The following is a 25,007-nucleotide window of genomic DNA, read 5'->3' on the forward strand; positions in this document are numbered from 1 at the left end:
ACTCCCGTAATGTACCTAATCTTGTTGTCCTTTTCATTACAGAGCTGGGAAAATGGTGTATTGCTTAGATTCTGATCCGTGCAAGTCCAATTTTGACTGACTTTAGTTCTAATGTTAATGTTAATTTGATTTCAACCCATAAGTAATTATTTAAATTAACTAAAAATTTCACATGATGATGGATTATTGTTCCACATTTTTCCCACTAATTTATTTTATGATTAGGCCAAAGGTAAAGAGAGACATTGATGACCTTGTGTCCTTTTTGTTAGTACGTCGTTCCATTTTGTCTATGGCCTTGGACGGCATCCCTAAAAGTCATCCAGTTCTGCCCTGCTACAGTCCGGCTGAGTGCAGTCACAGAGATGCTATGGCTGCTCTACATGACATTAATGGTCTGGTCCGAGAATGGGCACCATTTCCTGCTCCCAGAGAGAATGACACTCCTCAAACCGAACATTAAAGCCGTTGATACTGTCTCACATGGGTCTGCTCCCCCCCACCGAGCCATGAACTGAAAGCTTGACATCTGCTTTGAACACTTGGAAGCCTCCCTGTCACACCAGCACCAACCCTTGGGTCAGTCAGATGAGACTACCGGCTTCACTTAGGGCATTTGGTTCAGATACATAACTCTCGTTACCACAGGGTGGGTTTTTTTTTTTTTTAAGGCTATTCATACTGCTATGCAGAGGATGCCTGTAAGTAGGCAAGCTGTTAGAAGCCCCTACTATTTTTAGTTTAGGCCTAATGTCAGGGGCCTCTTACTGTCGTCCCCGCACACACACAAAAAGATGACGTCTTCGCGCATTCAATGAAGCTTCAGAGCTTAGGAATGGCCTGCTCTACTCTTTTAAAACGGAATTGCAGTTTTATTGCTTATAGATTATCAGAACATTTCAAAGGGGACACAGCCACATTGGATATTAACCTATGGATTAACTACATCATCGTTGTTATCGTTTTAATGCTATTGAAGACCAGTTTAGACCAGACAAAGATGAAGGTAAGCCATGTTAGCGTTGTGGGCTACCTAGCGCCACTTGTTTTGATGCACGTTTTTGTTGATAACGTTGCGAGTTTGTATATTTCAGTGTTGAGGTGAGCACCGTTAGATTCTGTGTCTTTACGATCATAAACGATGTGTTGGATGTGCAGCTAGGATAAGTAATAAGGGAGCTGATTTTCGGTGCATTCTAATACATAATATTTGAAGTAATAGGTTAGCATTTTTCGCTCGGGGCTAATTCAGAGGCTCACTGTTAGCATTGTGTGTGTTTTTCTTTTTTTTTTAAATGAAAAAGATCAGTTAAACGAGTTTTTTCCCGTTATATGGATATCAAATATTCATAGTTTATTAAATATTAAGGTTCCTTAGACGTTGTTTCCTGCAAATGATGCGATTTCGGCCCCGGGGCCTAAGAGGTATAATGTCTGCACTCTTTCCAAAGTCCACAATATGTAGTCGAAGCCAAGGAATGGAAAACCTCGAAATATGAATAAATACTTTCACTTTTCTCAACATAGTGGTCAAGCAGTGGTCACTCTTTTATCTTTGGTATATTTGGAGCCATAAATGTGTTTCCGCCCGGTCTCGAACCGGGGACCTTTCGCGTGTGAGGCGAACGTGATAACCACTACACTACGGAAACTGATGAAAGGCATTTTACTGCATGTCAACTAGGAGAGCGGGGTTCGATTCCCCGCAAGGCGAGTGATCCACCACTTCTTTGAAAGATACAACTCACAAGGACCACCTCAGAAAGAAACGACATGTTTACCATACAATGAACATTTGAAGGGTGTAAAGATGCTTCCAATGTTTCAGGCCATGCATGGAAGATAACACTGATGTTTGACTAAAGTTTGTTTTGCAAAAAATCAACATTAAAAACATTCACCATAAAAAACTTTAAAAGCGATGCAAACCGGTCTCATCCAAATCTTTATATTCAGATGAAAGCAGATTGGCAAAGCACGTCCAGAGCTGTAGTCAAACTGAGACCTAAGGATCTTGCACGGCAATAGTAAGGCTTACTGTAACTTCCTTAACTTTCACCATTCGTTCTCTATGGTAGTTCTTATCACTACGGATGTAATATATTTCTGGCCACAAATGGTGTTTCGGGGGCGCTCTTTCCTTTGTAATGTATGTATGTATGTATGTATGTATGTATGTATGTATGTATGTATGTAATGTATCTACATGATTGATGAGCATTTGTTTAGTTTTTTTTGAATATTTTATTTTTCATTTTCAGGTGTATATAACAATTACACATAACACAAAGCATCCCCCCTCCTACTCACCCAAATGAACAAATCAAAGGACAAACAAATGTCAGTGCATAGAGTGAAACACAAAGAGATACACTAACGGCCCGTCCACACACAGGCATGAAAGAAATCTTGAAAAATGTTGATGCTGGGCATGTCTGAAGCTTGGCGATTTTTTGCGAGCAACGCCACCAAAAACCAATCACATAAATCTCCCGCCCCCGACATACGAATTAAACTGGATATAAACTCCCCAAACAGGCGAAAACCTATCAGTTTCAACCACTGTCTCTGCCACCTCCCTCCATACCTGGTTCCTCCGGTTTGTATCCCGGTAAATAGTTCTGGTCGGAAAGAACCGGGTGATTTGCTACCGTAATTTCTCGTTTGGAATATGAGGAAATGAACTGCGGTCTGGCTCTCCCAGCTTGCACGCGGTTTGATTGGCTAGCGCTTGTACTGGCACTTCCTACGCCGGTTTCCCTTTATAAATCACAACCGACTCGAAATGTGGTGCAGCTTTTGCGGGGTTCACGTAACGCCCATATTTGCCTATAAATAGTCAAAGAAACGCCCTTTCATTCATTCATTTTTGACTGACTGCATGGAGAAGATCGCAGGAAATGACGACAGAACAGCTAAAAAAAACATCTCACACCGTGTCAGATTTAGGTTATTTTGGGGAGGTCGAGATAAATCATATTGTTTGGTGGAATCAGTTTGAACCAGAGTAGCAGCATGGAGGTCGGATCATCACCAAAATAAATAAATAAGTGGTCCGAAAAAGGTTAATGACAAAATAAATACACATAGCCTTCCTCAGGCAGTGTGTTTGTACCGGGGACAGGAGACCCCCCCCCCCTTGATGAGAAGCTGTAAGAAATGATCGGGGAATCCCTCCGGAGTGGAGTCATGACGACTGGATCTGAATTATGTTTTTGTATTTGGTGGTTTGTGTCCCAGCTGTAGATCAGCTGTGCGCAACAACAGGCATCTTGTTAAAGTTATCTTATCTATCTCTTATTTGGTGGAGGAAAACAATTGTGACATCAGTTATGACATCACTTACGCGACTCTGGGATTTGTAGTCTTTCTAGTTGCAGATTTTTCAGTCTTATATTTCAACAGTTTTATGACAAACTGCGACTTTTTTGACATGGAAATGATTTGTTAAGATTGACAAACATCATATATGTAATTCATGGCACAATTCAAACGGGATCCAAAGATAAGTTCTCTCTCTTCATTGACTTCAATACATAATTTTTCCGAAATAAGGTCCCATGGACCGGAAGTAGATGGGCGTGACTTCGCCACTCTATTGAGACTTGTGAACTCTCCCAGTAAGAGGTGGACACTCCAGAAATGAGAATCAATACTTTCACTTTTTTCGAAATATTGGCAGTTTTCCAACAATGCTCTCTCTTTTATCTTTTTAGTTTTGTAAATGTGTAACCATAGAAGTCATAAATGTGTTTCCGCCCGGTCTCGAACAGGGGACCTTTCGCGCGGGGACCGGGTATAGCAGTGGTTCTCCAACTTTTTCTGTCATTCCCCACTTTGAACAGGTGGGCCTTTTCAAGCCCCATCTGTTCCTCATTGCTCCAATAAAATGGTAGGCCAAGCTTAAAATTGTCAAATGTATCGTTCTATAACAGGGGTCTCCTACCTTTTTTAGGATGAGAGCTACTTTCAAAAAAGAAAACAAGTCGTGAGCTACTTTTACTCCTCTTTTTTCGCAGTGTATATATTTAGCACATTTTAACATTATTATATGCTAAACTTTAACCTTTGTGTGATGTTGGGACACGTTTTCAGTGTTTACTAAAATAACATGTATTCAATTTAATTATTTTAACCTGCTTTGTTTGGGGGTGGACCTCACCTCCTCTAGGGGGGTCAGGGGGCATGCACCCCCGGGAAGAGTTTTTTTTTAATGTTGAAGTGAAATGCCTCAATCTGGTGCACTTTGAGCACAACATGGATTTATGGACACAGCTCTCAGCACTCATATGAAAGGGAGCTGTATACTTTCAATAATCCAAACATCTTTAGAATATGATCACAACCAATAACAAATCATTTAAACTGGTTTATTCTTATCTTAGGTTAACTAGTTAGCATTCTTTCTTTTTATTTATGCATATTTTAATAATCACTCCCCTTTTAAACATTTTTTTTTTTTTTTTACTGTCCTATAGTAAACATTGGAATGATTTCATATATGTTTTACTCCTAGGCTATATAAATAGATAAAGGTGTGCTCTCTCTAGCTCTCTCGCTCGCTGACAGAGGCTGTGTGCTCCTCCGTAGCAATGACGGCTTGCGTTAAAAAATTATAATAAACATAGGCCTATCTGTAAAGTGGGGGGGACACAAACGGGATTTTGAAAAGTGTCACGGTTAAACTCCTTATGAAGTGGTGAGTTGCCGCTCCACATTGATTTTCTTCCTGACTGCAACGCTGTGTTTGTGTGTGTGTGTGTGTGTGTGTGTGTGTGTGTGTGTGTGTGTGTGTGTGTGTGTGTGTGTGTGTGTGTGTGTGTGTGTGTGTGTGTGTGTGTGAGCTTTTCACATGTGTGTATGAGAGATTTTTACATTAGTCTGTAAATGATTTTGGTTTCAGTTGTGTGTGTGGGAGCAGGCTCAGATTGGCCATCGGGAGAATCGGAACTTTTCCTGGTGGGCCGCTTCCTTTGGTGGGCCGCTGGCTCTGTGGCCCCTGGACTTTCGCAGCGCCACTGCGCCGGTACCGCTGCACCGCACCCGCCGCCGCAAACACCCGCCGTTGCGAGGCTCCGGTGGCTCCGGAGCTGTGAAAGTCCACTGCCGTTGCGAGTCTCCGGATGTAACAGTCCACTAACGCCCGCGAGGACCCAGGTTCGATTCCGGCCTGAGGTCCAAAACATTTCTAAAATAAATATAAAAAATAAATAAATAATAATAACTCCGGTTCATCGCGTCCATTCGCGACCCACCTATCACATATCTGCGCCCCACCAGCGGGGCGCGCGCGCCACACTTTGAGAAACGCTGGGGTATAGTAAGGACTAACTCTCTTAACTTTACCATTCATTCTCTATGGTAGTTCTTACACTGTGACTGCAATATATTTCTGGCCACAAGCAAGAAATTGGGGGCGCTGTTGCACCCTTTTGGTAGAAGTAAGGAGACCCCGTTTCCAGTGACAGAGAGTGAGAGACGGAGCAACAGAAGCAGCATCTTACAGATAGAGAGACGACATTGCCGACACAATTCGACTTCTAACATCACGTCAAACTTATCAAACGTAAGTGGGGCTTATTTCTCACTTATGATATTGTTACACTGTTTTTGCAATAGTTGTTAGTTTGTCTTTAACTCTGTGTTTTGTTAGCGCTAAGGTACTGTAACTTTTGTTAGCCAACGTTACACTAACATCATGTATTTACAGTAAATGTCAGTGTTAACAGCAGCTGATTTATTACTCATTACACATGGCAAAAGAGCTGTCAAATGTGTTTTACAGGTGTATCTTGTAGGGCTGTACCCGAATTTTCGACTATTCGAATGTTCGTTCGTTGACCAACTATTCGGGTTTCAATTTCATTATTTGGATATTCGTTTTTTTATTTATTTTTTTCTAAATGTATGCTATTAATAAAGGTGAATTGCCATATTCTTATACTATATTTATACTTTTGAATTGCACTGTTAAAATGCGGAAATATACAATCTGAGCCTGTGCTCCTGACATCGCGTTCACTCACAGTCACGAACGCAAACGGCACGCTTCACCTCGCTTCACCCACAAAATGCCGAAGACTTCAGCTGTGTGGGACCATTTTAAATTGGACGACGGTAAGAAGAATATGTGCCAAATATGCAATAAGAAACTGGCCTACCACGGTCGCACAACAACTCTGAAAAGTCACCTGGATGTTGTAAGTAGTAGCCTAGCTTAGCTGTTGTCAAGTTGCCATGATGAAGGTGCTTTATCCGCCGTTTAAACAGTAACGTTACACATGATAAAAACGTGCACTTACTTTGCTTGGAAAATAGTTGAAAGCAAGCAACCAAATTGTTTTTTTATATTAGTTTTTTTTATTTTATCCGAATAGTGAAAATAATAGGAGTAATGTGGGAACATCTTGGGCTAAGGCAATGGCATAAAGTTGAGTAGCTCAGCCTAATAATAACTTGTGTGCATCCCCACGCATCCCAGCCATCAACATCCTCAACAATACAGCAGACCCTAAAGTTACCCTACAGAGGACACATTTAGTTTTAATGTTTGCGAGTAATGAGACAATAAATAAATATAAATCGTAATAGTATGCTCTTTCTGCGCTCGTGCTTAACAGCGTGTTGTCAGGTGTCTCGGATTCGGAGCGTGTTCTGAAACCTTTTTTTCCCCCAACATTTTTTTGAATTTATTTTTTTTGAAAACAAATTTTATAAAAAAAAATACAAATCTGTCCGCACCGAATATTCGAATATTCGCTGCTGATTACTACCGAATATCCAGAGCCCGAAAAATGGTATTCGGGACAGCCCTAGTATCTTGTTAACACTGATCCAAAATACTGCATTGTTTGACTCTTTTCATTGCTGCAGTTCTACTTACTACAGTACATTTTAATCGGGTAAATACTACAGTATTCAGTCTTTAAACTTTTTTTTTGCTATCTTCTATTATGATTTTGTTATTATTTTACAGTAGGGCCTTGCTCATTTCGTGGCATCTGCAGGCAGTGGCAAGTACTTCCGGCATCTGCCATAGAGGCCACTACTCCGTGGCATCTGTGGCAAGTACTTCCGGCATATGCCAACGATGCCACAACTTGCCGAGGCATCTGCCGCTACTCAACGGGAGTTGCAACAAGATGCCAGAGTAAGAGAAGGTTTACTGTAGCTGCCACTCGCCTTCCGTGGCAAATGCTGCTATTTAAACCTGTATTTATCGTGTAAAATGTCGCTGTTTAGGCATGACTTTATCGAACTGATCTGTACACAGGACTGATGTGCGATCTCTATTTTTCAAAAAGATTATACATTATCATTTCTATTCAATTTTACTTGGAGCATGGTTTGCTAAAATAAACAAACGTGCTATATTTATGATGAAATATTGGCGAGTGAGGGTTGCAACGCCCTTGTCAATTGTCGCTTCTTGAGGGGAGTTTCCACTGCTTGCTACGATAAACCAGGTGCATTATGACTAGTAAAGACAAATAATTAACAAATAAATATCTGTATTGACACAGCAACGTGTACAATGGTGTTATTAGACTTGGCTACGGACTTAGGGCAGCTGTAACTGATTGCATTTGCCACTGCTAGTGATATGCTAAGGTTTACTTTATAAATTAGGCAAAGGACAGTTATATTTGCCCCATGCCTTCAGCAGCAGCAGGCCATTCACTTTGATTTTATCCCGTTATGAAATGTCATCATTTCGAAAATAAACAAATGCTACATGAACGTTATCTCGCACGTTTTATCGAACCATCTCCGTTTCTAACTTTCAATATATTTAAAAAGAGATCGCTCTCTCATCTGCGTGCGGGGGCGGGGCCTCACAGACATGCTGCTGCGCCGTGCACACAGTTCTGCCGGTAATGAATATTACATTTTGTGAGGAAACTTTTCCAACAATAATTCCAATAAGTGTTCCAAAATGTATTCACTTCAGGTTTACTAAAGTAACTGTAATCAGATTAGTTGTTTTTCAAATGTAACGCGAGCTGAATACAGTTAGGCTACTTGATTTTTTTATTCTGATTACGTAACGCTGTTACATGTATTCCGTTACAACCCAACCCTGTGTACAGATCATCAGTCCTGTGTACAGATCAGTTCGATAAAGTCATGCCTAAACAGCGACATTTTTACATTATAAATACGGGTTTAAATAGCAGCATTTGCCACGGAAGGCGAGTGGCAGCTACAGTAAACCTTCTCTTACGGCTCCTACACACGGCGGCGTGCGTTGCCGCTTGCCGGCGGGGGGGGGGGCTGAAACTCGACCAACAACCAATCACATGAATCTCCCGCCCCAGACACACAAGCACGCGGTTTGATTGGCTAGAGCTTGTACTGGCATATGATTCGATTGACTGACACCTCCGTCGAGGCTGCAAAAGTAGAACATTGCTCTACTTTTGCAGCGAGCACCGCGAGAGAAGCTACGCTTTGCTCCCACAATGCAGTTCGGCGAATCGTGATGTCACTCCATTCAAAGTGAATGGGCAGAAGCGTTGAAGCGGAAACGCACGCCGCCGTGTGTAGAGGCCGTTACTCTGGCATCTTGTGGCAACTGCCGTTGAGCAGCGGCAGATGCCTTGGCAAGTTGTGGCATCTGGCATATGCCAGAAGTACTTGCCACAGATACCACAGAGTAGCGGCCTCTGTGGCAGTTGCAGGAAGTACTTGCCACTGCCTGCAGATGCCACGAAATGCGCTTGCTGTCTCTCTTATTTTATGGCTAAAGATGTTACCCATCTGCTTTTCTGTCTGTCTGTTCATGTAATAGAAAAGTTGTTACCTAGTCATTACAAATCCCAATGAATGTAAACATGAAATAAAGTGAGTTCACTCACATTGACAGGGCAATACATAATAAATCTTCCTGCTCACCTGTTTGTTTGTTTGTCTGCCTGTCTGAACATGTAATATAAATGTGTTACCTATACAAATCCTGGTTAACGTGAATGAATGAAATGAATAACTAATATAACAGTATGATGATTTTTGCCCTTCTTAAAGTCCATGTAATGTCCAAAATAAATGTTATTCTGTGTTAATAAATCACTTCATCACTTTCCACTGTTTCATTTGACATATCAACATCAATGATTCTTTCCATAAATACCCCCCAAATAACATGAAATGTGTGCCACTTTCCCGTGTTATTCCGCTCCGGTAGCGAAAAGCTTGCCAGCCATTAACCCAGCTGTGTGACGTCACACGTGGCAAACACCAGCCTCGTCTAGATTGTTTGTTTTGTATCCTTCCGCTATTTTCGCTGAACATATGTGTAACCGGACCTCGCTAAACTTTTTTTATCTAACAATTCATGATGGGGAAGTGATGTGTAGTTGTGAGCTGTGAATGTTTCCTGATTGCTATAAACATTGATCATGGGTGCTGGAAGATTGTGCACAAAACTCGGGTCAGAATTAAGTTACTACAGGTGTTATGCCTGCTTGAGCTAAATGTCACCAGAGTACAGTGAACTTGCCTAGTGACTGAAATATATAAAAGTTGAAGTGAAATAAGTAAGGCCAAAAATGAATTACGTCTGAATATCTTTATTATTTTTACCACTTTTAATTAGTTGTGGGCTCGCACATACCAAAATAGACTAATGTACACTGCAATAAAGATCAAATGATACAAGTGAAAAATTAACAAAAGAACCCTTTTTTATTTATCAAACAGTAAATTAATACAATCTTACAAACTTGTGATTTGGAAAATGTTGTTATATTTACATGTATCTTTGGAAAAATAATATTGTAAATGATGTACTTTGTAAATTATTTACATCATGCGAAACCATTTTAACCAGTTCAGCTGCATGACTTATGTCAAATTACAGATTTGGCCATTGAAATCCCTGATAGCGGCCTCCCGGTTCAGGGTAAGTCTTCCGTATCTCGGTTACAGCACATGCAGGCAGCGGGACTCTGATTTTTGGGCCGAGTACACCCCAGCACCAACGTACAAACTGTCGATAAGCTGTATATCGATACTTCCTAATGAAAAAAAAGTATACAGATTATAAATATATTTGGAGAAAAATAAAATGTTATGTGGTACTATTATGTAACAATGGTTACAAATTGGCTTATAACATGATATTTGTATTTTACTTGTACAAAATAAATATGAGGTTATACATGACTGCTTGACAGAATCATAGACCTCTTATATATTTCCTCACATGTGTAGTTGTTTCTTTTCCCAAGCATACATTGAACTTGCATACACAGAAAAAATAAAAGCCAAGCTGTTTTTGACTGCTTGAAAGAGTTTAATGGTATCTTTAAAAGTGTACCATATCTGTAGCGACTAAAAGTATTATATGAAAGCAAAGCTGCAATAGGCAGTTGGGTCAATCAATATTTACTTACTGTTGTAGTGGGCCATCAACTGCTCTGTGTTGTTGTTTGTATTGAAGATACGCTATTTTCAGTGTCCAAACACTGAGACAGCCTTCTCTAAAGCCTGGGTGGCTAATAATGCACCTTGGTTTCTCGTCGGTGTCTTCTATCTGGCAGAGTCCTGCACGGGTCTGATTTTCAAGACCCGCTCCCGCCCCGCACCCGTGACGTGCAGTACCGAACCCGCCCCGCTACCCGCACATATTGCCAATTAGTTCCGCAACCCGACCCGACCCGCCGGCACAAGATCCGCAACCCGACCCGAACCCGCATATATATAAGCAGTGACAACGTGCAATTATTAACACACGCAGTTGCATATTTGGCTCAAAAAGCCTGGGATGTTGTTTATTTTCTCCATCTAGGTTGACACCAAAAGCCTCCCAGACGTTGGATTTCGCTCTTGAAGAAGAGTTATTGAAAATGCTGTATTCTCCGCTAGAGAGCTTCACCTCAGCCATTCAGAATGTGGTGCGCTCAGCAGCAGATAGATGCGCTGCAGAGGTTATGATTATGCTCGGTCCCGCGGAGGAGAGGTCTGAGGATTTAAACATTAAACTAAATTATTATTGTTTAAATATATTTATTATGCAACACCCGCAACCGGACCCGCATCATCTTTGTTTTACCCAGAAGCGAACCCGGAAAAAAGCGTTTGAAAAAATACCACCCGCAAATCACCTTTTTTGCGGGTCACCCGTCGGGTACCCGCGGATACCCGACCCGATGCAGGACTCTGCTATCTGGTCAGTAGGTTGCAAACTGTCTATTTGTTCCATCACCTGCCAGATCTCTCTGCAGCATACACATTCATCTGCAGTGGGCATGCTTTCACAGCATTGACATGTACACCTGAATATTGTACATAACATTAAAAAAAAAAAACAATATCTGCCGGACGTGTGAGGAACAGATGACAAATTAAGATCGACATTTAGTGCAGGTCAAATTAAATAAAACAGAATTTACCATTCAGTATTGCCGACTCGAGTCTCGCCGGCTGCGGAATCCGCTTCTCTTTCACAAGTTTCTGCCTCGTTGTTCGATTGCCGGGCAGGAGGCTCGTACTGATAAGGCAAGATGCCTTGAAGTGAAAGGCTAGCTGGTTCACTCTCTACTTCTGTAACTGAATCCAGATAACCCACCGAATCTGAGCTTGAATGATCGCTCTCGCTGTCGCTGTCTGAAGTTGTCGCGTTGCTTGCCATTTGGACTGATTTGATCAAATGGCAATGTTTGCCACGTGTGACGTCACCGCTCGTTCGGGAGTGATCGGGGGCGTACTCGGCAAACTTCGGAACCAACATCGGTTTTTAACGTATATGTCATTTAATTATGACCAAACTTTAAACATTTTTATTTATTTTTATTCTGGTGATATCTAAACTACATGTTAAAAAACACCTGTGTTAGATGCATTACATGGCCTTTAATATATATTTTTCATTGTGTTTTTCTGTGTGCAGGAGAAAATGAAGAAAACCATATTCTTCCCAGGAAAGATGAGTGTCTTTCAGGAAGGGTCCATCTGGCCACCTGCGACAGGACCCTTCAGAGGAGGGTATGAGAATAAAAAAAAATCCTTCCCTTCAGGACAAGTCTGCTGCTAAGAAACATGAGCATGTGAGGACAAATGCTCTCACTGAGATCCTTCAGAGGGGGGGGATGTATCTGACCGACTCGAGGTGATGGGGGAGTGCGTGCTACAGTTCGGAAAGTATAAGGGGAAACTGTACAGGTGGCTCCTAGAGAATGACGTCGGCTACACCCTCTACCTGATGGACAAGGTGGAAGAGGAGGAGAGAGGTGGGACCTTCAATCCCCAAGTGCCCAGCAAGGACAGGCTACTGTTTTTTCTGGACTACGCCAGGAGCTTCCAGGAAATTGAGGAACTGAGGAAGTACCTATTCCAGGAAGCCTGCCCTACCAGTGGCGTCAGAGGGGGATAATACTGGCGGCTTTGGAGCCAGAGCCAAAGACACCTGGAAGCAGATCTGGGATAGCAGGGTTGATGGTTATGCAGCCTTTGTTTTAGGAGTGAAGTGCATCACTAACAGCTAGATGTACAACCTTCCGCAGTACATCCTCAAGCAGCAGAGGGCTGAGTACTGTCCAACACCGGCTGTATTGCATCAGCTACCTCCACTCTGACATCTAGCACTCCAGGTCAGCTCACAGAGATATGCAAATACTGCTTTAAGGTGAAACTTACATTTAATAACTAAGGTTATTGTTTAATTTCCTAGTGATGGAGGAGGATGAAGAGCTGGAGAGGGGGATGTTGTTTCGGTCTCCTAAATTCAACCCCTAACCAAGTAGGAGGATCCAGTTAAGTGATTATATAAACTCTTACTCTACATGTTAAAACTTTGGTCATTGTCAACTGTGCTTTATAGGGCACAGGGAGACACAGTCCTCGATGAAGGTATGGATAACTGTGTCACTGTATTATAGCAGTCATTTATATAGAGCTTTATTCAATTTTCTCTAATGCAACTATGGTGTCGTACAGCTCTGCCTTGTCCAGCGCCTCCTGTCCCCTTAGCAGCAGTCTCTGTCCCAGGCTATAGTCAGGATGTTGCCCATTGGAACTGCTCCCACCAGCAGAAAATATGGATGAAGACTGAGTTTGAGTTATAGGGTCTGTGGCCAAGTTCACATCCAGTGAGCAGGGCTCGAGCTTAAGGACGTCCCGTCGTCCCGGGGCCGAAAAAAATAGTGTCAGGGAGGATAACAAATTATTTCGGGACGAGAGTTAAAATAAAAATACCCTGCTAACTCTACTACAAACGGCGATGAAAAGGAAATCGACTGCACGTTGTGTGTAGCACACAATTATTAAACCTCCTTGTCAACATAAACACACAAAACATTTAGCAACCCGCGAAACACACACACACACACACACTCACACACACACACACAGACAGACAGACAGACACACACACACACACACATACGTAAGCTGTGCCCATGTGCTGTCAGCCAGCCGCACAGCTGGCTGTGCCCGCGAATTCCTGGCCCGCAAATTCGCGGGTCTATCTACAGTAGGCTATGTACTGAGTGTGTGTATTTCGCGGGTTGAGTGATGTAAAATGACAATGGTATCCCGTGGAGGAATTCTGAAATGTTTTACCGTTACATCACAAAAACGCACAGCAGAACCAGACCCTGGAGCGCCGGCCTCTTTATTTACTTACTCCTCTTCATCCCTTATGGGTAATAAGGCTGAGATGAGAACCCTCCATCGTATTTAGTCCTTAGCAATATGCTGCGCCTCCCCCCATGTATGGATGGGTACCGAGCCCCGGTATTAAACGGGCTCCGCCCGGGCCGGAATTATTAAAGACAGTGGTAACGTTAAGCTCCGACGTTATCTGACTTTTTATCGGTACTGGAGACATTTAAAAAATATATGTCATATGTATTATTGCTACATAAACATTATATCGCAGTTTTAGTTTATCCAACTCCGTTTCTAATATGCAATAAGACTACAACATGCATCTATGATGTATTTTCGAGCTTTCCAATCCAGACGAGATCTCTCTCTCCCGTCTGTGTGCGAGGGGGCGGGGCAGTTTGTGAAGGTCTCCTGACTGTGTTACAGACTGTCCTCCTGGTTAGTGGTTACTCTGGGTTCTGTCTTCAGGACAGACTGTTGGATTTTTTTTGATAATTGGATGGGACTTGATTTGATTCAATATTAGAGTAATTTTCTTTCTCTTTTTGTTTAAATATATTTGGCCTTTGTTCATGTGATTGACTGATTTACTCAAATAAAAAGGTTGATGAATTATCATCTAATGATTTGTATGATGTTTTATTTATGTTAAAGGTCACTTTGAATGATTTTAACTAATGATAAGTAGTAGAAAAACTAATATTTTAAATTCGGGACGGTCCACATTCATTTTGGGAAGGCTTAGATTGTATTTCGGGACGGTTCCGGGAGGATGGTGAAAAAAGTTAGTCGAGAGCCCTGCCAGTGAGACATCTAATAAACATGCTGTCCCTGTTGCGTTATCCACCTCAGCCTGAGCTCATAGACTCAATCTCTGACCTGCCTTCACCAAAGTATTATCAGCTTCATCCATATTTCTTTTTGGAAGCCAGAGCATGCGATCATGGAGAGGGTGAGAAACAACTTTGTCTTGCCCTGCTTTTATGGTTGTCCCAACCCTCAGGTAGCTTCTTCTGGCATTGGAAGGCCAAGAGTCATCCTTGGGACAAGCGGCCAGTGCTATATTTTAGCTTCACGACTCACCTGCAAGGTCTGTAAAAAGTACTTTCTAAATGCCAGTTGAGTAGCACTTGAAATGTTTGGCTCTATGAAACCTGATGTACTTATATGATTCTGTTTTCTTAAAGGTTGTATCTTCCTGGTCGAATGCACTTATTGTAAGTCGCTTTGGATAAAAGCGTCAGCTAAATGCAATGTAATGTAATGTAATGTAATGTACTGGCATGCTGACCCCAGTGGCTGGAGAAGCTACCCCAGCAGCATCATGCCGGCCTTCCTGACGCACAAAAAGGCGGCCTGCAAATCTGTCCTGGATGAGATGAGGCGCAGCCGCAGATCACCAGAGGACATGTCCAAACAGCTGACGGAGGTGCTCAATCTCAAATATGAGAGCTCACCTGGCCTACCTGCTGTGTGTGCAGAATGTCAGGGATGCTGAGGCAGGAGTCTACGGCCAGAAAACCATCACTGGGTACCTCAGAAAAGGCTAATAATCAGGCTCCATTTGGTAGAAACTCAGATGCTGATGGCAGGTGTGGAGTGTCTCATTCTTCACACTACCCGGTCCAGTGCCTGATCTGTAACCATTAGCTTAGGCACTGAGGTCTGATCACACTCGCAAGATGGCTAGGAAGGTTGTGCTGTCATCTGGCAGCATGTCTTCCCATGTTATAATGAATGAGAACTGGATGATCCTGAGCAGGGTGATGTCCCACGAGTCGGATGTGACTCCCAGCCTTTGGAAGTTAAAATCCAGGTACTTCGTTCATCCTTCAGAGAATCTGTGGCCATTGTCTGCTGTACTGCATCATTGTGACCTCTTCTCAGTCTGTGGGCAAACACAGAACATGTTTGAATTAGTAAAGTTTAACATCCTTAAAACCCCTTTTGGAGAAAAAAAAAAGTCGGGGCCCCCCCCAACACAAATAGTCACTTAATGGGCCAAGTTAACATTTATTAAAACACATCAATATGAACGTGAGCATTCCTGTGTGGTCAAACTAATAAATACATAATACAATTGTGCAATCCCTTTGCTAGAACAATAAGTTATAATACTTTGCAAAAAAAATGAAAAGAAAGAAAATGCTGATATTTGGCAAAAAAGTGTGTCTTATCACAGCATTAGTGGCTGCAATGAGCCTGTTTTGCACAGCACATTTCTTCAAAACGGGGTTGCAGGCTCAGTGGTGGCGCCAGAGATTTTCTTCACAACCCCAGTCGTCACTGCGCATGCGCGTGGCGGAGGTGCCTTCACAGACTCGTCCAATGTCCGCCTTTTGAGAGAGGCCGTAGCTGCTCTCAAAAGGGAACAATAGGCGGACCGTTTATTGGTTTTATTTATTTTTTCCTTTCATTTTTTTTGTCTTAAACTTTATCCTGGTTTGACTGTCATATAGTATTTCATACCAGTTTTTCATTTATTCTCTTATTTTTTTTATACCTATAATGATCATATGAAGGTGTGCCTCGGAAATAATTGTTTACATTAATCGTGACCAAACCGTTTGAGACCCACTGAGATAACTTAGACTAAAGTTAGGGCTCTCCTCCACCTACACCAAAAAAATGAAGGAGCGCAAACGAAAGAGCTGGTCTGATCATTGAGAAAGAAGCAACAATAACTGCAAACAAAAATATATGTTAAAACAAAGAAAACATAGTTATAGTTTACATGATTACACAAATGATTTGTTTGCAAATTATAGTTTTATTTTTTAAATTAAATGTATTTCGCTGGACTCAGTTTTTTTTCTCTTAAACTCTTAGTTTTGCTTTATTCTGAGAAAGTGTTGCTTTATCTTTATGACACACAACTAATGCCATATAATCCAATTCACTAAACAAAAGTCAACAGCAAAAAATTGGTTTTAGTACAACAGGCGGACAGCAGCACACTCACCGATGACCGGAGCACAAACCGGTCAACCCGGTGTTTTGAAAGATTGATTACGTTTTTTGTTTTTTTACCAAAACTCCTTATGAGGTGCTTCATCTCTGCAACACACGTGTATGTGAACGCCCTCTTAATGCTGTGTTCACGGACGCATCAGTAAGGAAAATTGCCAGGCACAAGTCTCAGGGAAGGTAAACTAAACTGTTGCGTTCAGGGACGGACCAGAAAACCTAAATTCACGGGTTACTTTTCTTCTTCCAGAATACCTCATACATCCGGTAACATTTATATCAACAAGACAGATCAGGTGAACGGTGTAAATTACACGTGAGGTGATTTAAGGGGTAGATATCATCTTAGTGAAAAGTAAACAATGTTTCCGCCCGGTCTCGAACCGGGGACCTTTCGCGTGTTAGGCGAACGTGATAACCACTACACTACGGAAACGCCGTAGCAATTAGGCGTTCACGGACATTTAGTAACGTGTCCACAATAACCACCATCACTGAGCTTGGTGCTATCATGGATAATAAGAGCAGGTGCTATGAGTTTTTTTTAAAGGATTTGTCTTGTCATTAAGAGATGAACATCAAAACATAATAAGAACAGATATCAAACTACTTTTACCTCTTAAAAAATTCAACTAGGAAAATCATCAGTCAACAGTCTCCGGAAAGGTAACCTAAAATGGTGCATACATGGAAGAATCAGAACACCTTTTTCTTCCGAAGTACCACAAATGTACAGTTAATATTTATCAACAAGATAGTGAAGGTGAAGAAAGGTTACACTAAGTGATAAGAAAACAATGTTTCCGCCCGGTCTCGAACCGGGGACCTTTCGCGTGTTAGGCGAACGTGATAACCACTACACTACGGAAACGCCATGCAAATGTCACGTTCAGGTACCCATAATAAATCATGACTAAACGTTATTCATGATAACTATGGGGAAATATTTGGAATAAAAGCCGCTCTGACTCCGCTCGGCAGGTATTATAGATATAGCCTTCTTTTCTAGAAGCAAGAGGATCTCTCTTTCTAGAATGTGAGCCGACTCCCCTCGGGCCTGTGAATACAGAACGCCCGAGAAGCAAGGGGGGGGGGGGGTGACAGTGGGTTGGAGACTGTAGCCCCGTGTTACTGTCTTGAAAACCCAAGCGGACATTGTGAGCATCTTCCACTATTTTCTCCTTAGAGTCAGCGGAGATGTCACGTCTCCGTCCCTCAGAGTCTCTATTTGTTGTGTTATGGGGCCCTCTAGTGTCTGAACACGGTGGTACACCATTTCGACAATCCCCACCGGCAATGCGCATGTGTGACGGTGGTGTTATTAAAACCCCAGCCGGCACTGCGCCTGCACGTGACGGTGGTGGCTTCATAGCCCCAGTCGCCACTGCGCCTGCGCGTGACGATGGTGGCTTCACAACCCCAGTCGTCACTGCGCATGCGCGTGGCGATGGTGGCTTCACAACCCCAGTCGTCACTGCGCATGCGCGTGGTGGAGGTGCCTTCACAGACTCGTCCAATGTCCGCCTTTTGAGAGAGGCCGTAGCTGCTCTCAAAAGGGAACAATAGGCGGACCGTTTATTGGTTTTATTTATTTTTTCCTTTCATTTTTTTTGTTTTTTTGAGCTGCGCCCTCGGCCTGAGCCTGGATGCGTCAGCGGAAATGCTTTATACAGAAAAAAACACAACAATATGTGACAGACATGTGTTTTCGTGCACTTGAGGATGGCGTTGAGGCATCGCTCGAGGCAGCGGGACACATCTGGAGCTGGGGAACGCAGCTCTGTCACAGAAGGGAGAAGAGGAGGCTGTCAGGTTGCCCGCTTCTTTCTTCCCGTCAGGTGGCTGAGGATCTGGGTCGGCTGCGCCTGCACGGCTGCTGCCATAACCGGAGATCTGCTCGGCCAACTCAACTCGGGGCGGGCTGTGGCCTCCGCTGCCTCGGTATGTCGCACCGGGCAGGGTGTGAGGCATCTCGGGCGAAGGACTGCCGTGAAACCGTTGCGTGTAGCGGCTGGACCCTTCGAGGGAGACAAAGGTGAAGGGCCTTGTCTTCCCTTTTTTTCGACTCGCGTCTCCGCTGCATTGAGACTAGAGCGGAGCCGAAAATACCCTCGGGAACAATAGGCATGTCCAATACATCCTCCTTTTCCCGGTCTGGGAGGTTGGTCAGGTCGAGCCACCTGGCTCTCTCCTGCACCACCATTATGCTATTATTTTGCCCGTGGCCTGGACCGCGCAGCGCTGCACCCGGAGTCAAATGTCCGTGATCGCTGCGATTTCGTCCCATATGGCCAGCCCAGATTCGCTCGAAAGATCCTCGCTGAGCTCTGCCTGGTAGACAGTTAGCAGTGAGGACATTTTGAGTTCCCTGGCAGACAACGCTGCGGCCTTTTAGGCCCGATCAGCCAACGCGGACTGTAATCGGTCTGCCTTCACCGGTAGCGTGGGGTTCCTGCTTTGTGTCGGCGCCAGCCTCGGTTGGAGGTGAGCTGCCACCAGCGGTTCCATGGGCGGTATGCGGAGCAGGCCGAGCCTCTCCATACCCTCACAGTCCAAGGAGGAGGCACCCTGGATTGGGGCCTTATTGCTGAAGGGACAGTCTCTCCAGGAGACCGACACCTCGTCCAGCATCTCCGGGAAGAATCAGGGTATATGCAGGAATCCTGAGGTAAAATGTAATAACTTTTAAGACCTTTTTTAAGACCCTTTCCATACATTTTAAGACCTCATCGCAACTTTGAGTTCTAACCGGTTACATTGGCAACACACTTTACCCCACATTTACTATATTGATTGTAAGATAGCAAAACTAAACAGAGTGTAGACAGACTACTGAAGCCTCCTCTCCACATGAACTTCAACCTCTCTGTGAAGGTCAGGTTTAATGCAGTAGGCTATGCTGCTTTGTTGCTTCTGTACTCTGTGCTCTTTCATTCCAGTAAAACTCCTCAGAAACCATTAGAAACCAGTATTTGACCAATAAACAAAACAATTGACAAAACTTTGAACTATGAAATATATTAAACTTTGGTGAGCTTCAGCGGGGTAATGCCATATGGGAGCTCCCTCACAAATACCCAGGGGTTAAATTGGGCTGGGGCTGTCCGGGGCTAAGCCCTGGCACATAGGACGATGCTCTGACGTCATCACCCTCACACATTTGTCATGTTTACAAAAAACGATATATGTTAAGACTTTTCTCGTTCTTAATATAGACTATATTAGGGTCGATATGTGTTGACTTTACTTTAAAATAGCAGATCTCTGTGACCGGAGATAGTTTGGCTTAGACCCCGGCCCCACGAGGACGCATACGGTAAAACGCATACGCAAACGCAAAAAAGTCTTCCGTTCACACGCATTCGATTCATTAATGTGTCCGTTAACACTAGGCCGCTGGAAATGCTGGAAACGCTGTAGTACATATGCCAGGCCTGTAAGTGGCGCTGCTGCCGCCACAAAATACACCAAAAGCAGCGAAGAAGACCCCGGAGCATGGTTGCCATGGTTGCCCTTTTGTTTATTCTCCGAGGTGGACGGCGTGTTCTCCTGCTGTATATCTCTCAGGTAGTCCACCAGCAGATGAAAAACTCCCACCTCTCCGCCTCTTCCAAGGGACGAGGGAACCGTGCGGCAGAGTTTCCGTTAAAAAAACATGTTCCGCCGGTCAACATGTCTGTTAAAGTTTAAATCTTCCGTACAAAATTTGAAAAGTGCCGATCAGATGTCTTCTTTGTTAATTATTGAGCTTTAAAACAAATTGATAACGACTCTGTTCTCTGTATAATAATATTTAATAAACGGTGCCTGCCTCTCTTTTCCTCCCCCTCTTCTGACAGCCCAGCAGCAGCAGGAGACGTGGGGAGAGGGAGGCGGGCTATTTCATCGTTATCAGAAAATGATCATATAGGGCTTACACACGGAGCCGTTGGACCCCTAGAGCGAGAAGCAGCATTTTACGGCGCGCTATGCATGGGGCCGCCTTGAGGGGGTTTCCCGACATGTCGTTTCAGTAAATTAAAGGGTGTTTCATGTTGTCGTTGCTGTGGGACTTCTTCAGTGTTTCCCCTACCATTGTCTTGGCCGGGCGCTGCGCCCTGCCAACGGAGCCCCGCGCCCTGCCTGAAATTCAAGGTGTTTTTTTTTTTTTTTTATTTAGGAAAAAAACAAAAAAAAAAAGCACCAAATTGCAACTGAAGTAATCTATCTACGGTCACTTTTCACATTGAACATGTGCTCTTTTATTAAATAAACTAAACGCCTATGTTATTTATCCAATGTATGTGCATGTTTCAGTGTCCACTGCTTTGCGTATTCACATTCTCCCTCCGCTGTTTCTGAAGGGCGGGGCTCCGCTCCGCTCCCCCCCCCCCCCCACACACACAGGAACGCAACAACGAACGTAGCGTGCGCATTCTAAAAATAGCTCACAGATGGTGAGCAGGTACCGCGGTTTTGAACTACAGTATTGAATTTGACAGAAAACAACAATGAAACGCCAGCAGAAGAATAGTATAATGAGTTGGGTGAAAAAAAAGACAGGAGATGTGAGTTGGTTTATTCAGTAAATTAGCTCAGGATAATTGGATGTTCTGTCTACACCTGTTGATGTGAGGCTAATGCAGGATTTGCTAGCTTGATGCTACCGGAATTTAGCAGCAGTGACTCAACAAATTTCCTCTTAAAATGTATCGTCAGCAATGTATGACAAGCAGACTGCTTGTTTAATGTTAGACTCACACCAATAGCTCAATATGATCATAACACGATTGCTTTCATATCAGAGATCAGATGAGGTGGAGCTGCCTCCAGCAATAGAGGATGAGGCAGAGAGAAGCAGCAGCAGCACAGGGTTGCAGCAGGTATGTTATATGCTGTAGTCAGCTGATTTAAATGTATCAATGAAAGGAAGAAGTGTAGGCTACATGATAAGAAGGGAAAACAGTTTGAATAAAACACTGTACTTTTTTACTTTTTAATGTAAGAATACTTTGTTACTGTACTTAAGTATAATTTTCAAATATCGTGACAAGCAGCACAAGTCCGGTCACAGGATGACAGGATTCGACCAAACTTGGCTGTCAAAGAGTAAATACTCCTCCTGGCTCTACAAGACAGAATTAGGTAAACAAATATACCAATAAATGAAACGCAGAGTACATAAAGAATGAATCGGAATTATAACAAATTTCTGTTTTGGTTTTAGGAATGTTCTGCCGGATATGTAGGCAACACAAACAGGGGGTTGTGAGAGGGAGCCAGACCCGGGTCTTTATAGAGTCACCCTGCCAGTCCTACAGAAAGGACAAACTTGATGTTCATATGGCATCTGAGCATCACAAAATAGCCTGTCAGCACCAGTCGGGTTTGACATCAGGTACAAATTATATATATATATGCTATTTAGATTATAATTGTCTCAATAACAGACAGACAGAATTGTGCTCCTTGATAATGATGATACATTTCATTTCAGGCAACACCGTCCTTGCGTCATTTGAGCCAACAGTTATCCTGGAGCACGAGGCTGTGGTGGGGGCATTCAAGTGCTTATATTGGCTCATCAAGCATGAAATAGCCCACCACACAAACTATCCAGCCTTGCTGGAACTGGCTAATCTTTTGGGCTGCACCTATTTCGACAAGCTTCATGTATGCTTATTTTTTATTAAGTTAAAAATATGTTTTGTATTTTTTTGTTAGTTTTAACAGATCGTTATATTGACAATTATTTGTATGTTTTTATGGCATAATAGTACATTAGTTTAATAATTAATATGCATTTAAATGTCCAGCATCTTTAAATGTAACATTTTCCAACTATTTTTCAGATTGGCCAAAAAACCAACTACAGATCTCATCGAATAATCGATGAGATGCTAGAAATTCTTGCAACAGTGGTTGAGCAGCCCATATTAAGGGCCATTGCTCAGTCAAAAGCGATTGGACTGGAAATAGATGAGACCACAGATGTTTCTGTGTGCAGACAAATGGACATCCATGTCAGGTAAGCGTAATCAAAGTGTAACATTTCATCGACTAATAACATTTCAATACATAGTTTGAGGGGATAATTTAAATGTATATATGAAATGTTGTCATATGGACATAGATACTTGGACCAAGAGGGGAAGCTCTGGAGCCAATTCCTGGATCTGATCTGCCTGACTGACGGTAAAGCAGATTCTATAGTGTTGGCTTTAAAAAACATTATTCAGATGAAGGGCATCCCTGTACATCTAATCTTTGGACTAGGAACTGACGGCGCTGCAGTTATGACAGGTAGGTCAAACAGGTTTTTTGTATTCAATTAAACTGGATTTTGAATATTTCTTTCTTGTTAAATTCATTAACAAATGTATTCAATAGGAAAACACAATGGGGTTGCAAAACAGCTGTCCAACGAATGGCCATGGCTCCTCAGTGTCCATTGTGCTGCACATAGGCTGGCTTTAGCCTGTAAGGACGCATCAGAAGATGTGCCTTACATGGCAACATTCAGAGACCATTTAGAACAGCTCCACCTGTACTTCAGGAATAGTGCAAACCGCTCTGCTTCTCTGAAGGCAGCTGCAGAGGTTCTCGGTGTGTGTGAGCTGAAAGTGAAGGTAAATATTTTAAACCTCAAATAAATTGAGATATTAATATTTATACTAGCAACTGTTTTATCTGTCATTATTAGCAAGTAAAGGACACACGGTGGCTCTCTCAACATGAGGCTGTAAAAAACCTCAGTAAGAATATCTCTGCTGTACTGGGAGCCTTGGCAGAGGAAGTGGAGATCCGTAAATGTCCTACTGCTAAGGGACTCTACTCATTCCTTGCCACCTATCGCTTCATTGCCGCCCTTCACCTGCAAGCCGATGTGCTTCCGCACCTGGCACGTCTCTCTAAGCTTTTTCAAAGGGAGGACGTCATGTTCCTGGCAATCAAAGAGCAGGTGTTTTTACTAACCCAAATCATCTGCTATATTTTAAATTCATTTTGATTTTGCAAAACATAGGTTACCCCAATTTATCTTTTCATCTGAGTCAATTTGGTTAATTTCCTAGGTCCCTGTCACACTGGCATTGATAAAGGGCATAAAAGATTCTGGGGGTCATCAACCGGGTTCACACTTGGCCAGACTACATCAAAGTCTTGATGACCCTTTGGGACTGGGTGCATTCAGCATCTCTGCCGAACAGGAGAGAAGAAGAAGAGGCCAGGATAATACAGGGGGCAGACAGCAGTATTGGCAAAGATTTCAATCACAGGTATGATTATGTAGCTTTTGGCTGACATCATTGATGTAACTTAAATTTAGACTGAAGAGTTTACTGACATTTTTCCCCCACTGTTTGATGAGGTGACGGATCCGTATTTGGATGGCCTGATTGCCCATCTTGAGAGGCGGTTCAGTGAGGTTGGAGTCTTGGCTGCTTTTGGAATACTGGGTCCACAATCAACTACACTCCCCAATGACATTACACACACACACCTGAGGACACTGGTGGGGAAGTTTTTTTCCGATGTCGATTTCGACACAGTCCTTGAGGAATGGGCTTCTTTCAAGGAACAAGTCGTCTCTGGTCCTCTGAATGTAACTTTAAAATGTAACATTCTCACATGACATTATCATGAGCAATGCAGTGTGTTAATCAAATGAACCTTTTCAGAACAAGACACAGCTGGACATATTGTCAGACCTGTCCTCAAAATATGAGGAGTTTGGGGTCCTGTACCCAACCATTAGTCAGCTGGCTGCCATTGCCCTCACTGTCCCTGTCAGCAGTGTAAATTGCGAAAGGGACTTCTCCACCCTGAATAGGGTAAGAAATACCTCTCACAATGGCATTTGGCGTTTTAAGTTATCAGTATTTTTTATCACTTTTAAAGCTTAACATTGAATTTATTTGCAGGTCAAGACAAACATCCGCAACAGGCTGCAGGGGGACCATCTTGCAGCCTGCATGCGGATCTCAATAAATGGGCCAGAGGTGTCGGACTTCCCATACCAGGAGGCACTGGAAACCTTCTTCAGAAAACCCAGGAAGATCCACTGTAGCAAAAATAAGTGCTCACTGTGTGGATAAACACAGTGTGCCAGGATGTTGCAAAGAGTTTGTACTGATGTTGTGTTAATAAAAATAATACGATATTACGACGGCTTCATGTGCGTAAATTACATTAATAGATGTTTCCCCAAAAAAATGTGGGTGCCCCCCCATTGGGGCCAGCACCCTGCCAAGGCAGTAAACCTAGGGGAAACACTGTTCTTAATACCTTGGAAAATGCCGTTTAATACTTTTTAATACTTTTTAATAGCCTTAATTTTCGCTAAATTGATTGATCAACTTTTAATACTTTTTAAGACCCCGCGGACACCCTGAGAATGGAAGGAGTTGCCTCTTTCTCCTCGCTGCTTGGGGCACAGTTTTCCCCTTGTAGCG

At 42.9% G+C, this 25,007-nt stretch overlaps 2 protein-coding genes across 8 annotated transcripts in view; both read left to right on the plus strand.

The window, feature by feature from the left end:
* Positions 1-674: 674 nt before the first annotated feature.
* Positions 675-25,007, plus strand: part of LOC307018121 (uncharacterized protein) — a 34,225-nt gene continuing 9,892 nt past the window's right edge. For 2 of the 6 annotated variants that reach the window (XR_013802334.1, XR_013802335.1), the window contains exon 1: positions 7,163-12,752. The gene's annotated coding sequence lies outside the window, so the exon portion shown is untranslated. Of the gene's footprint in view, positions 5,567-7,159; positions 12,753-25,007 lie in introns of those variants that run through there. The other 4 variants (XM_079648217.1, XR_013802333.1, XM_079648220.1 and 1 more) reach the window with 4 other exon arrangements.
* On the plus strand, positions 21,303-24,718 carry LOC307018118 (zinc finger protein 862-like). 2 transcript variants are annotated; one of them, XM_079648213.1, is made up of 12 exons: positions 21,303-21,437; positions 21,612-21,699; positions 21,782-21,952; positions 22,052-22,227; positions 22,407-22,582; positions 22,688-22,857; positions 22,945-23,183; positions 23,258-23,515; positions 23,628-23,831; positions 23,924-24,157; positions 24,234-24,386; positions 24,477-24,718. In XM_079648213.1, the coding sequence occupies exons 1-12, from the start codon at positions 21,330-21,332 to the stop codon at positions 24,648-24,650; spliced, it is 2,151 nt and encodes a 716-aa protein (XP_079504339.1). In that variant the 5' UTR covers positions 21,303-21,329; the 3' UTR covers positions 24,651-24,718. The 2 variants fall into 2 exon arrangements, with proteins under 2 accessions (XP_079504339.1, XP_079504338.1); XM_079648212.1 differs by having other exon boundaries at positions 21,782-22,227.

The sequence above is a fragment of the Notothenia rossii genome (assembly GCF_949606895.1).
Source record: "Notothenia rossii genome assembly, chromosome: 9".
Lineage (NCBI taxonomy): Eukaryota > Metazoa > Chordata > Actinopteri > Perciformes > Nototheniidae > Notothenia > Notothenia rossii.

What these genes read in the sequence shown, in the direction of transcription:
- LOC307018118 (XM_079648212.1), top strand. Translation starts at nt 21,330, where the DNA reads ATGATCATAACACGATTGCTTTCATATCAGAGATCAGATGAGGTGGAG. An exon ending in TCCTGGCAATCAAAGAGCAG is followed by an intron (nt 23,516 to 23,627) that starts GTGTTTTTACTA and finishes TTAATTTCCTAG; the next exon opens with GTCCCTGTCACACTGGCATT. An exon ending in GGCAAAGATTTCAATCACAG is followed by an intron (nt 23,832 to 23,923) that starts GTATGATTATGT and finishes CTGTTTGATGAG; the next exon opens with GTGACGGATCCGTATTTGGA.